The following is a 14,758-nucleotide window of genomic DNA, read 5'->3' as shown; positions in this document are numbered from 1 at the left end:
GGGGAATTATGCACTTTAACGACGTGATATATTACGTAGATTCTAAGGTCTTAAGGTCAAAAGTTTTCGCGAGAAAGCTATTTAAATAGGTCAAGTCATTAAATAAAAGCTCTCTCCGGCCGACGAAATTGCGATCCATAGTTATACATCATTAAATCCGAACAGAAGCGCGAAAGAAAGAGCAATCTGTTCCGTGTGCGAAATTTTCCGCAAAGGAATTCGTAATAGTTCACGATTATAAAGTATCAAACTGGCCCAGTTAAAAAACTTCCTATTCAATTCAAAACTTCAAAAAAATTTTATCAAAAATGGTATAGGAAAAATTATGCCAGTTTAAAAAAATTTGAAAATAATTGGCTTATTTCGTAAATCATGAATTAAGCTTTCAGATTAATAATTGGTAGGTATTATTAGGAAATATTCGATTAATGTAGAACTAGTGCGAACTATTCGAATACGAATCGAATTGAATCTCCCCCAATTCGATTACTTCTATTTCGACAGATTTATATATAACTTGTTAAGAATTTTAGCACTGTTCCCCTTTACGGGAGAGAAATCATACGTATGTATATGACATATCCGTGTGTATCTCTTGGACTGCAGCCAATTTGCACGATGTAGCATAATTGCAGCGAATTAAACTCGCATTAAAGTCTCTGTTGTAATTAGTATTTACGTTACACTAATTAGAGCAAAGAGATCTGCAGAAATCATTTTTATACGATTCAACACTGATGCATTAGTACAGTAGTTATTGCTTTTTTATTTGTAATTGAATGTTACTTTTGGGATCGAATACACATTTGCTGTAATCATTGCTAGTTTACTGATGTAATATATCACGCCCGTAAATAATGATTCGGAAAGGATGCGTCTCGACGCTAGAAGCTTACTCCACAAATGGTTGATTTAAAGAAAAATACGACAGCGTACGGTAAAGCCGAGATACTTGATGATCAAAGGACTAGCCAATCGTGGAAACATCCGCCGAAGCTGCCGTTACGTTCGCGGACAAATTGTACGGTTTTTCTCTCCGCTCCCAAAGACTAAACGATCGCAATCGACTGATCATTCTGTGCAGAAACTCGAAGTCTGTATACATATATAGACAACTTCCGCTTCCGCGAAGCATTCTTTCGCAAGTGTGGATTTATATCCGGCTCAGTTCAGTGGTTTTACTATATTAAACTAAATGTGCTCCTGTGTACAAGGAAATATGTTTAATATAAAATGTGTCAGAAGCTGCTTATTCATCAAAGTCTTTACAAAAAAAAGCGCGAAGTATGGAAAGAAATTGAGGAAATGAGAAATTCACACTTTATCTTTTAAATATGATGATGACAGTATTCGCCCATCTGTGAATTCACCTTAGAGAGAAAACGAGTTTAAATTTTTGAAACTTATTAAGCGAGAAAAGTGGGGAAAAAGAGATTATTCTGTGTCAACGGCATCCTGTTAAAGTAAGCCGAAATTAAATGGCGAAAGTTAATTTATTTGAACGACCGTTCTAACTGACGTAAGTTTTCTTTGATGAACATGAAGAAGTTTACTAACGCCTATTTTATTAACAAACTAGAGACGATCAAGCAATTTGTTTCTGGAATTAGTAAATTGCTGAGTTCTAACCGAAAACGTCGCATAGGGTAAATATCTCGGGAGTGCTTTCAAACGGAAATGCGTTTCTCTCAGTTTGATATTGGTATGCTACAAATAACTTCAAATTTACCATTCCGTGAGAGAGTAGAATTTAAACGAGTTGCGTTACTGCGATTTCTGCATTATTAAAAAAACAACACAATACTTGATTATATTTTTATACGTGTAGAACGTTTACAAATTCGCGCGGTGAGAGTCTAATCAACGGGGCTTTGTCGTTGAAATAATTTCGAGTTGTGAGAACATAAAGGTATATCTGAAAATCTGTCGCGCAACGCGATCGTTACGTTGTAAAGGGTTAATTGGTGAATCCGCGATGAATCCGTATATACTGGAGATTGCGCGAGTTCTAAATTTTAATAATTTCAAGAGAAATTATCACGCACACAGAAATTCGATTAATTGACAAATGCAATCCGGACGGTCGCGTTGAATAAATTATAACACAGCCGTGCTCATAGAGCTTGGGGTCTTGGTAAATTATGTCTCGTTCGCCCTCTCCGCTTCCCTTTTTCCGCGGTCTTCTTCGCAAGCGTTTCCGACGGTAACAAATAACACCTTCTTCTTCTGGTGTTTCCGAGTTTCTTCTCTGAAATTTATTTCGACGCAGATGAGATGCAGGCCGTCGTGGTGGTTCTTGCGAATTATTCTGCCTCGATTCGTAAGAAGATCGATTCCACCCGCAGATTCCATCCGTAACGCGGTCGTCGAATAGCGGGGGCGGATTTGACGATCGTCAAGTTAACGAATTCAAATGTAAGGTAAGAAAAGGAAGAGGAAAAGCGACAGTTTCCGAAAACAAAAAGACCGGCCTTCCTCCCAGCCACGCGACGAGGACCCTTTATTAAACGCAAGAGAGAGAGAAAGAGAGAAAGTGCTGCGAGACGGGGACTCGACGCGAGGTGAGGGGTTGGCGAAACGGCCGCATAAATTATGCTTATGAGCCATTTCGTGTGTTCTGTGCCGCCATTTTTAAATTATACTTTTAAATGTAGCTCCCGTAGGGCGCGGTGACCGGGACACCCTTCCTGGTTCATCCCTCGCTCCATCCTTTACGGCGGCTCATACGTATTATCTTCAACCGCACTTGTTTTGTCGAGAATTTGTTCTTCATTTAAGAATGCTATTTTTGTTGAGGCTTTCCGTTTTTATTGTCATACTAAATAAATTTAATTAAGATGCTCTTGTCGCAAAGGTCGTCGATGTTTAATCGCCAAGTGAAACACATTTAATTTGTTTTGTAGGTAATTAATTTCATAGGTAATTCTTCTAAAAAAATTTTTATTAGATTAAGTATTAAGATTTATCTAATGGATTTTTTTCTCTAATGTGTCTTTGTACTCCATTATCCTTATTAAATTATTTTTAAATACTAAACAAGATGTTCTCTTTTATATTGAATAATAATAACAAATATTTGTTCATTTTATTAAATTATTTTATTAAAAAGCAAATCACATGTAGATGTACTTATATTGAACTGAAAAACAATATCTCTTTCATTCTTCCTTCTGTTTTATTTGATATTGTACAAACGTCTCCTATAAATACAGTTAATATTTTTGAATTTATTTCAATTTATTTCAATCTTTAGACTTTCAGATAAAACAATTTTCAAGTTATTGCCCCTTTAGGATACTAGAAGTGTGTCCTTGCAAAACTCATTGTCATAAAGAACAACAGTGCTTACTGGACTCCGAATAAATCGTGCGACAAAAATCGGCGACATATATCGCCCCGGCTACCAAAGCCAGTTAGTTTCTTCCACGGCGCACGGAAATAACGTTTGTTATCGCAACGAGAGGCAGTGGCCCCGCCAAGTAACAGCCGGTGAGACGCTAGCTTGAGATACTACGTATCCACGGCGACGTTAGCTCCCGAGTGTCCTCGGATGGAGTCCTTTTCCCAACTCGGTTAATATCTTTCTTTTTTTGCCCGTTCACTGCTCGCGCGCAGCGTTAAGTTAAAACTATTTTTAAACCGTTTGTCACGTTTATCGTGGCCGAAGACCACAGTGCGGAGGGTGTCCTATTTTATGACAATTATAACGAGCCGTCGTGATACAATGGGCGACTTCAACGATACGTTGATACATACGTAACTGTCCTTATTATTTAGTACTGAATATGTTGTTTCCTTTAAGTTCTTTTTTGACGGACATGCAATTACCATGGAACACAATTAGTATTTTCTTTAATTATCTAATTAATCAGTAAAATATTGAGGCCTACTCCAAATATTGATGCCATTACTTTTTATAGATTTAACTCAAAATCGAAATTTTTTTAGTTGTATTCTTCTTGGGACGCAACATAGTAATATTTAAATGACAATATTATATATTTAGTAATAACAACTACCTTGGTTTATTAGCTCAATTTACTACTTTCCGTTTTTAAATAATTTCTCTCACCGTGAACATATGACTTGTTTGATAACACTCGTGCATAAAACGTGCGAAAATCTTGCGATAGTTTTCACGTAGCTCTAGTTGACCCGGTGTAACGAGGATTCTCCCCTAACGGGATGCAAATACTTAAGCTAGACAGATTAATTATTTGCAGCTGGTCCGAGCGCTCGAGGGCACCTTCGTCTCCATAATAACCGGCGCGCCGCGTCGTCATTCTCCTCTCGGCGTACTCTCGAAGGCTTCTTAATAAACTTTGGATCTCCGCGCCGCGTTAGCTAAAATCCTAGATCGATGTAAGCCCCGGGGCCACCGGGCAAGATTACGTATCTCGGCAGAGCGTAAGTGGCTTTCCAACAAAGACCACCCAACCCCTGCCTACGGAGTACGAAATATATTAAGACAACGTGAAGGCATCCGAGGCGTTCGCCCCCGAATTTCCTCGCACAGGGAATCTTATGCGCGTGCGCGCACGGATATACACCCTTTCTCTCCCCTGTAGAATCTAAATGATACCCGCTCAAAAGCAAATTTTGCTTTTAGCTAACATTAAGTATGGCTGTCCTTATTAATCCAAGTTGATAATAACCATAAACATCTCACTTTTAGAATCGGTGTAACGTTTAATGTGAAATATTAGATTTTAGCGAGGGGGAAGTAATGGCCATAGAGAATTGTTAATTGTCCGTGTCAGTAAAGTCAGTAATATGACGGCATTAAAAGCACATTTGGTCTCCTGCCGAAATTTTATTTCATATAATATTACTTAAAACAATTTTATACGTGTATCGCATAATCCGTTGAACACTTTATGCGTCCTTAATGCTATTTGGTAAAAAATTATTACAACGACGCACTGTAAATAATTTTTACATCTCGCGATAAAGTCGCGGCGGTTGCAAAAGCGCAACGGTGAAATATTCGATTAGGCGTCTCTTTCCGAGTCGATGTATTCAAAAGGACGACTAAGCAAAAATGGCGCAACCGCTCTCGGAGTAATCCCAATCCTCATTTCCGTGTCATCCCCCAGCCCGCGGACGCTCTCGTGCTTGCAAGGGCGATTAAACCGGTCCCATGGAATCCATTAAATGCATAAGGACAACACTCCCCCCTAGGTGTACCCAAGGGGTACTCGTATTCGCGTCGAATTTTCTTCGCGAGAGGTTTTCTCGGGCGGAGAAGCCATCCTCCACGGGGGAAATGAAATAACCGCGGGCGATACCAACACGGAACCATCGCGCGCACTGCACATCGCGATTTCAGATCTTCTTTTCAATTAGAGACATTCGAATCGGACTTGCGAGTGAGCGCGCTGCCTAATCAGTTTCAAAGCGGATAAATTTTTAACTCTCGACGTACGTAGCCCGAAAGTTCCGCCCGGGGCGAAGAACCAAGAGCGTTGTGGTTTCGCCGAGCTCGGCGAAGTAGTGGAAGCGAAGTGAAAGAGGTATGTGATCCACGGTAATGGCCAACGCCTCGCGCGCTTCTCGGAAAAACTTTGGAGTCGAAGGTGAGTTGTCTTCTCTTTCTCACCCCCTTCTTCTTCTTCTTCTTCTTCTTCTTCTTCCCCTTCTTTTTCCGCTTGATTTCTTTCCTCGTATGCCTCGTCACGATTCTCTCCATTCATTTTATCCGATTTTTTCCTCGCGCAACCCTCGCTCGCTTCTGGCCGGCTGAGCTCGCTACTCGTTTCCCTCTTGATCTACTCGCTCACCTTCTTGTTTCTCTCCGAAGCTCTCTCCCCATTTCTATCGAAGCTCTAACGGCTCTTTTATCGTCGGGCAATCTTTTGTCGCCACTGCGAAGTGCAGTCGTTATAAAGGTGCGTTAAATGCGATATAAAGTACGGACGGTTGTGCTCGACCTTTTTCACCGGGACAACGAGGATCCAAGTTGCAGTTAACGATCCGCGGTCCCTATTACGAAGGGTCGTACTTTGTCACGGATTATTTTTATTTGGGGACGGACATTTCCTGCTTTGATTATAGCTAATTGTAAGTAAATTCTTTATATTAAGAATAATTCTGATTCTTAGCGCTATTCGATATTATGTTGAAGAAACGGTAATATAACATAACTGACGAATGATAAAATTAATAATAATATTACATAATTATAATTATTAAAAATGACAAAATTATTACATTTAATATGAGAAATTTATTATTCACGGTTTTATTTAATTAATGGTTTTAATTATCTCAGTTAATTCCATTTGATGCTTTTGAATGCAGCGATTTACCGTTATAATACAATGAATGAACAGGTGTGCATAATGCTCTGGTGGATTTTGCCAATCTCAAAATTGTCCCCTTTGCCTTAAGGTGCGATTTCATTGACGCTAGAAACCAGCGGCAGCGTCAAGAAAATGTAGTGGGGGAAGAAGTTCAGACCGTCTCAACTTTTTAACGTACCGCAAAATTCAACGAAACTTCTTCCCCCACTACATTTTCTTGACGCTGCCGCTGGTTTCTAGCGTCAATGAAATCGCACCTTTACAGACACGGCTCTCGTTGCAATTTGAATTCGAAAATGCGAATCGGGGGAGCGCGCGCGCCCGTAATTACGCTATCAGAATTTTACAGTTGCCTATTGAAACAACGCGGGCACGCTCCAATTAGCTATAAATCCCGCGTGACTCAATTCGATTAATTCGACCGAATTTGCGTAGCCGTTGCCGCGGCCGTTTGCGATCGCGAAAACAATTAAATCAACCCGACGCGCTTCCGTTCCGCGAAACGCGATGTCAGCGACGGTGAATGACGGTGAATGACGGCAATTAACGGCCCGTAAGAGCTGACGACACGGTAATTTGGTTTCGATGCGGAGGCGGTGCTGCGCACGGCAATCTTTAACAGGCCGTGCTCTTCGTCGCCGTGCTGATGAAATTATCTCCGGTGTGACCCAGCGCCGAGGCTCTTTTTCGCCCGTGGCGTAGAAACAAACGTCGCTTACGCGTCGTCATTTTCTGGCTCCACGAACCGCAAAAAGGCGCATCGGTGACCACACATGGCGCGTGGCCGTCTCGGCACGGCACGGCACGGCACGGCCCGGCCCGGTGCGGCGCGGCGCTGGACGAATTTTACACGGACGATTCGACGGCGGCGGCGGTTCGTGCTCGCTCGAGCGGAAGCCGGAACGTATTTGCGGAATTACATCCGGAAGCGTTTGCCCTTTCCGATCGACTTTCGATCCTTGTTTTTCTCTCGCCCCACGGGCGCGATTCCTCCCTTGGATTCCTGACCAATCGCGGAATATATAATAGGATAAATTTCAGCTGGCGGATCTTCGCGTCGATGTAATCCCGAAGCGATTGCGAACGTCGCGTGACTCGAGTTAATGACAAGCGATGCGGGCACATGTTATCGCATAAGATTTGCTAAAGATTTTTTTTAGAAAAGCATTAGGAGAAGGCGAATGGAGAGTATCTGATGCACAAACTAATCATTTTTCTTCCCAATGCATTCACTATTATTTATTTCTAACTTTGAAAGTTTCAGCGAAACTATCTTCTGTTTCGATGTTTGAAACGTTGGAAGCATTTTACACTTGTACAGTTGGGGGACAGAAAGGTTGTCCGGTTGAGTTTCGAAACGCATCCTATTTATATTTAATATCCAGCTACTTACATGTCAACAATTACCAATTCTTTTAACATTTCAATATATTTGACATCCTGTTTGTCTACTCTTATAATAAATCACCGCGCAAGCTGTGTTCATTAGTGCTCATTCACTTCCAAATAGGATGCGTTCCGAAACTCAACCGGACAACCTTTCTGTTTCCCACTGTACACAATTTCTAATTTCAATGTAAAGATGTTCATAATTTCGGTGTATACATATTTGCAACTGACTTGTGTGTTATAGCAAACAGAGACAGTGATGAGTTTATAAGTTCTCAAATTGAAAATCAACGCGTGGAACACGCAGCTCCACGCGTTTTTATTTGTTTTTCAATTCATGGCAGCGACTAACTTTGCGCTGATGGTACAAGGGGATGTACATACAGCTCGTTCTTGTCTTGGAAAATTGTACTCCACGGAAGGATACCGTCGCGGACGAAGGAGATTTCCGTGGAGATTCGGACCAATTCTGATCACGTACACGCGGGCGATACAATCGCATTGCAATGATACAAAACGACTCGTAGATGAAAGGATGCTCGAACGGGGACATCGTCTAGGCAGCGACGAGGCTCGAAACAGAATAAAAGTAATATCCGACAAGAGCGAGCGCTCGCCAAAGACTCGCTCGGAGAATTCCTTTTCTCCTCGTTCCGGCTGTGACGAGAGCAAACGGGAAACTCGAGGAACAAAGGGAGAACGACGACCGTGACGAGACGAAGACAGAACAATCGGGGCTGAGGCGGAAGGCGATGAGGTCTTCGAATTGTGGACGGAAGTACCCTCTTCATTTCTGCATCCTTTGCATTCCGATTCTCGGGGCAAGGAAAAAAAACAAGAAAGGAAGAAGAAAATGAAGACAGAGTGGAAAGAAGGTACATCTCCAATACCGTGTCTCGAGGAAATCTTTCGGCCTGTCTACTGCTGCGAATTGTACCCCGTTCGAGACGGTCGAGGAGATCAGAATGGCAACGTCTTCCGAATGAATCGAAGTACGGCGAGTGAATAAAAGGTTTGACTTGCAAGATCATTATCGGATTCGTAATGCCATGCCGGATTAGGTGCCTCGTTTTAATGAGATCTTTCTCGTTCTCATCCGATTTTGCTTTCAGCGTTCTAAATATTGACATCGAAACTAAATTCAAACGACAAAAAAGAAGAAAAGAAATTTTCGCGCGTGAAATTGCGCGGTACGTAAGAACAGGATAAGAGCAGATATTTCGTGTTTATTATTCGAATGTGGACTGAATTTGGACATTTGGTTAACGAAGACCAAAGTTTGTGCCCGAATAACAAGCGCCTCCAAGTTTCCGTTCATTAGTGTCGGTCGTAAACGATAAAAGCGACGCTGGCGGAAGTAATTGGTCAAAATTTGATCCGTGCCATCAAGCCATGTTTCTGCCGCTCGAACTGCAGCTGTTGCTACGAGGTGGAATAAAGGAAAGGGTGGTTAATTTGATAAGGTAATTAGACGTAATGTCTGACAGAATTGCGCGCCAAGTTTGTTAAGACATCGGTGCTTAAGTCGCAACAGATGTAATAATTACAAATGCTAGCTGATTCGCGCGATCAATAAAGGCGATCGCTTCAAACGTTCCTTTCTATTCGCGCGAAAAGGTTCTGATATCGATTATATATCCTTCAGAAGCAAATTTCTTCAGTATATGGAACCAAAATTGTTAATACGTTCTCTTGTTTACTTCTTTTTTCTTTTGATATATTTTTAATAAGGAGATTAAGAGACAAGGCCATCAATTAAGAAAGAAGCGCAATTAGCAGATTGAGACTCACATTATTGAATAAGAAATCGAGAACAAAGCGGCTTGAAAGTCTTTTCTCTTAGCGCTGTTTTTACACGAAATGAATTAAATCCGTTACGTTTCGGAATGTAATATCCCTGTAGAAAGAATCTGTGGAAGAACGAGTATTATTACTATTATTATTCTTTATTACTCTTAAAATGTCGACGATGATATTATGAGACGTTCAAGATTTTGCATTATTTAACATTTTACGTAAATCATGATATGGACAATGTCTATTTTAATTGATAATATTTTAGAAAAAATTATCATGCTATTATTATGCAACCGTATTCTTGTGCAAATGATAAAAGCTCCATTAAAAATCAAATAAAAAAGTTATTAAAAAATTCGCCAGAGATGGATACTTCAATTACAGATGTTTGTATATGTTTAATCTGTGAGCTTAAATGTGGAGGAAATACCAATGACGTTTTACAAACGTAACATGATGAAGTGACAGCGGAAAAATGGTTTAAAAAATTTGAACAAATAATAACCTAGCAACTGATGACCGATGAAGATCAATTCGTACTTGTCATCGAATAGCTTTCAAAATTTACATTGGAAAATGAATGAACATATTGCAGTTGATCGGTGAAGATTGATTTTATTAAAGCTCGCTGCCGAGCGCCATGTATGGTAAATATTTGCAAAGATGTATAATTTAGTGCTATTAGAGAAGGAAAAGGAATATAATTTCATTCGCATAGGTTAGAGAATTATAATAAGTGTATCAGATTTTTGTGATAGCTTCAATCGATGTAAATTTACTTGGACAATTAACGATAATAATTACATCTGTACGAATTTAAATTTAATCGACTATGTTATACGTGCGCGAGCGCAAAATTGTACGTCCCGTTTAAAAATATTTAACAATAGCAATAAAACATGAGAAGAACTAAGCACAGCAAGAGATAAAGTTGTGAAAGATAACAAACGTTTTATGCTGAAACTGTTCGCAGAGTGAGCGGAGTTTATAGAAGCATTTGAAAATATGGTGCACTCTCAGAAGCAAACACGCTCATTTCGAAAATATTAGTAGTATCAGATAGAAATAAAGGAAAATTTTCTTAGGATACTGTTCTCACGGCGATCTTACTTCTTTCCCGGAAGCAAAGCTCGATTATGAGAAAGTACGGTACGCCTTTATAAAACAAGATTTTATCACGGTAAAATAAATATAATAGAACTAAACAGTTATAGTGCGCTAAATTGTTGAGTATAGAAATCTCTGCCCTAAAAGCGACGTGCCCAAAAAGGGAGATAAATCGCGTCATCGACGTACCGAACGTTGTATTTTTCCAATAAGAGAGAACGCGGGTTTAGAACGCGTTCGCAGAAACGGAAGCTGCGTCACGGAGGTAAAGTATCTGCGAGAAGATGGCGAGGCAGGCGAGTATATCTCGGATATGTCTGCATTCCGGTGCACGTTCGCCACGATTTGTTCTATCTCGACTTTCTTCTTCCTCCGTCTCTCTCACCGAAGAATTCTCACGTATCCGTTCGCCTTTTCGTGGCACGACGCAATCGTGTGGAAAAGCAGCGGTCCAGCAGAGGGCAAATATTCAGTTGAGAGAATTTGTCTCATCGGAAACAACCCAGTTCTACAACGCGAGAATAGCATGTTGTTTCGGCGAAAATTCTCAGAACACAGGGTGTATTTCGCTCGAGGAGCGAAAAACTATACGACATGTCTATAAAATTTCTTCAATCTGCAATGCACGAAGATAAATGTTATGTTAAAGGCTCAGAATAAGAAGAATAAGCAAATGTCTCAAGGTGTTTTTAGTATGCGCGAGAATCTTTAAAAAATTTATATAAATTGTGTAATAACGACAAAGGTGAACGAGAATAAAGACTCAATTATATTATAAATTAATCACCTCTCACTTGCCGCGGTCTTCAACAGATCGCGAGTTATCCGATGGGCTCCGCCCTTCGGGGATTTCAAAAGGATGAAATATAAGAGTGATTTATTATTTTAAAAGTATTTTTACGCCATTTATTAATTACTCTTTTAATTAGGAATCTCTTAAACTTTCGATATACATGTACAAATTTCTTCATCTATTTATAAAAGTATTAATATGTGTTAAATATTTTTAAAAATCCAAGCAATTACTATTTTATAAAAGTATTGATAAAAGAAACAGAAAAATATTAGTTAAATATATCATAGTATTCATTTTTTATAGGATTTAAACATTTTTAAAACGCGAAAGATTATTGTACCGTGTACCTAGTTGTTTGCAGCATGATAAAAAACATGTTTGATTTTTCAGCATGTAGATCGTTTTTGCTTGATTCAAACTTAGTTAGTCAATCTAGATACACATACGCGCACACACAACTTTTAAAATTTGTGCAAATATGAAAACCGGGAATGGTTTTTTAATATCTCAAATTGTTTTGGAAGTCCTCGCCCGTTACGTTTTTTTACATCATCGAATGCATACGTCACTCCGTTCGTGTCTAAAAACTCGTTCACCGACTCACTTCCACTCACTTCAATTTACTAACTTCTCTACTAACTTCTCTAATTGTCACGTAGCAGTCGCTCTTACGTACCAGAATTGTACTTTCTCTGAAGCGTGAAATTATAACTTTAATCCGACTGAGCTACCAATTCTGTTTACTTGCCGTTACTTTATGTAAAATCATGATAATCGGCGTCGTACGCAGCAATTTTACAAAAAAAATACTTGATTTTAATGATAACAGAAAACAGAGTCGTTTAAAATGATTCACGTTGAAGGACTGCAAGAGGACCATCAGCCTATCTCTTAACTATGAGCATTACGAGGCGCTCGCGACCTACTTCGACAAAGTAAAACCAAACTTTAGTGAGCTCGTCTATATAACAAGGCCGATATCAAAACTGTTATTCCATAAGAGTCACCCCCCCTCTCCCCACGGCAAAATGGCATACGTCCAAGATTCTGTGAATCAGAGCAAAACATTCGCATTGCACTCTTTTCCAGTTTTCCAGACGTACAATATACTTCGGTCCGTTTAAGAGGAGCGCAAACAGATATGATCAATTAAATGTTATTTATAGCCTGTGTAGAGGAAGAATTTAAACCGTTCTTTATTCGTTCATAAAGTTTGGCGCGAGTAATAGCCGCGATATCTTTAAGCACTCTCAGTACCTAACGCGAATCGCAGTAGTAATATCGAGGAATGCATCGGCGAGTGAAAGCATCGATTATAATCCCGACGTGATCTAACTCGCGAGCCGAACTTGACTGTAACGATGTCGTTCGTGCCGATCGTAGAGCGGCTGCAAACGATCGCCCATTCTCCAAGAAACGCGTATCCCGCGTCCTCTTTCCCGGATCAGCGGATCTCGGAACTTCGTGAAGCCAAGCCGGAGAAGGCGCGTAGAAGGTCGGAAGGTTCCAATGACTCCTTTAACGACTCTTCGCAGGCTCAACTTAGTGGGAACTTAACCGTTTTACGTCTCTCCTTCTTGGCGCAATACGGAAGAGCGAACATTATCCTTTCCCCGTCGCTATGTATACCCTACATCCTCCAGCAATATAAACTGAAGCTGATAGAACCGCTAAGTGCTGCAGAACCTTCATCAAAGATCATCCTCTTCTATAGGTAGAGTGTTGTTTAAAGTAAAGAGGACCGCCTTCGAAATGAACACTAGCCGAAGAAACACGTTTCCCCCCCTCCCCCGCACCCGCCGTTACTTTCGTATCAACGGGCGAAAGAGCAATGGAAGATTCACTTCAATGGTTCTTCCGTTCGAAGATTATTAGAAGCCGATGGAGAACGCGCTTCGCCGGCCGCGGCGCGGTAATCGGCGAGGCATCCAAATCACTCGGGGAAACTCTTCCTTCCCCTTCTTGCTTACACTTAACACTGTACAATGAAACTTACCCCCCACTATCAGCAGCAGGTGAAGCAGACCACATCGCATTTTTTTATATTTCCGGCGAAAGTCTTTATCCATCCTGCCGTGAAGAATCCTCCGTGTGTCACTGTAACGCGCGCGCGTCTCACGCTTCTTGTCTACATATATCCCCGCTCGCTGATCGGTACCACGACGTTTCCGTTTCCGCGATTTTCCATAAAAAAAAGAAAAGGGGGACCTACTCGCGCGTACGGAAACGCGAAGACGCGCGGACGCGCGACAACATCGGGCGAACGCGAGATCGGGAGAGTTCGCGAGTAAGTGACGAGTTTCTCTGGTATCGTTCGCGCGTCGATCAGCCGGAAACCGCGAAAGCGCTCGAAATCGGCAAGACTGTGGCGACACGGCGGCGCGGGTACCACGCGGCCGCGATAGTTCCTGACTTGCAACTGACGAGGGATGCTGCACGAAGAGTTTGCGCCAGCTTCGCGCCCGCGCACAGAATCCTTATTCCCCTTCGCCCCCTAACGGCCACAGTCAGTTAGTCAGTCTCTCTCTCCCGTCCCGTATCTCCGTTTATCCCGCGTTCTTCCGTCCACGTTCTCGCTCGTAGCTCCCTGCCCCCTCGTTCTCGGCTCACCGTCTACCTTCTCTTTCGGCGATATCAATCCGTCCCTTCCCGTCCCCCCCTTCTCTCTCTCTCTTCCACTCTCTCTCACCCTCTTATTCCCGCCCCCGTACTCACACGAGAAACTTCTTTCTCTTTTATGCAGCCCTCTATCGCTGTAGTTGTCTTCTGACTCACTCACTATTACAGTTTTTCCGTCACTCGCTCCGTCCTGCCCGCGTGTGGCGTGTCGCCGTCTCCTCTCTTCCTTCTTCTTTTCGCGCGCGGTAAACGATCGTGCTCCCATCCATCCTCAGGATTTCTCTCTATCCCACCTATCCAGCTCTACCTCCACCCCCTCCCCTCCCCACCCCTCCCCGCCCCCCGGTCGCCCCGTTTATCTGTCTTCCATCCCCTACCGCGATCGCACCCACCATCTCCACCACATATCTAACCTCGCGCGCATCCTTTCGGCGGCTGTATCTCAAACACTAAAGAGTTTCTTAGGAAATTGAATTGAATGCCACCTTTCCCTTCGTTTCTGTCTCTTCGACGGCGTCCCCTTTCTCCCCCTTTCTCTACCCTCCCGCCACGTTCTCCGCCGCGCGCTCTATCTTTTCCACCGTTCCCGGCCTCTCTTCCGTTACTTTCGGGGGTGACCTCGTCTCCCATCGTCCCTTCTCGTTGCTTTCTCTCTCTCTCTCTCTCTTTTTATCTCTTTCTGTTTTTGTCTTTTCCACGTACTGTCTCGTTTACCCTCGCGCTCGGTGTCCATCTTCGTCTCCGTCGT

The 14,758-nt window shown here is 41.9% G+C and overlaps 1 protein-coding gene across 2 annotated transcripts in view; it reads right to left on the bottom strand.

Moving 5' to 3' along the window:
• LOC139808260 (cell adhesion molecule 2) overlaps positions 1 to 13,819 on the bottom strand; it is a 102,843-nt gene extending 89,024 nt beyond the window's left edge. For both annotated transcript variants that reach the window (XM_071770043.1, XM_071770042.1), the window contains exon 1: positions 13,388 to 13,819. In XM_071770043.1, coding sequence (XP_071626144.1) covers positions 13,388 to 13,460 — 73 coding nt within the window. In that variant the 5' untranslated portion in view covers positions 13,461 to 13,819. The remainder of the gene's footprint in view (positions 1 to 13,387) is intronic.
• Between the last annotated feature and the right edge of the window lie 939 nt (positions 13,820 to 14,758).

The sequence above is a fragment of the Temnothorax longispinosus genome, chromosome 2, assembly GCF_030848805.1.
Source record: "Temnothorax longispinosus isolate EJ_2023e chromosome 2, Tlon_JGU_v1, whole genome shotgun sequence".
NCBI lineage: Eukaryota > Metazoa > Arthropoda > Insecta > Hymenoptera > Formicidae > Temnothorax > Temnothorax longispinosus.
The sequence above is the reverse complement of the archived record's forward strand: the minus strand, read 5'-3'. Positions and strand labels throughout refer to the sequence as shown.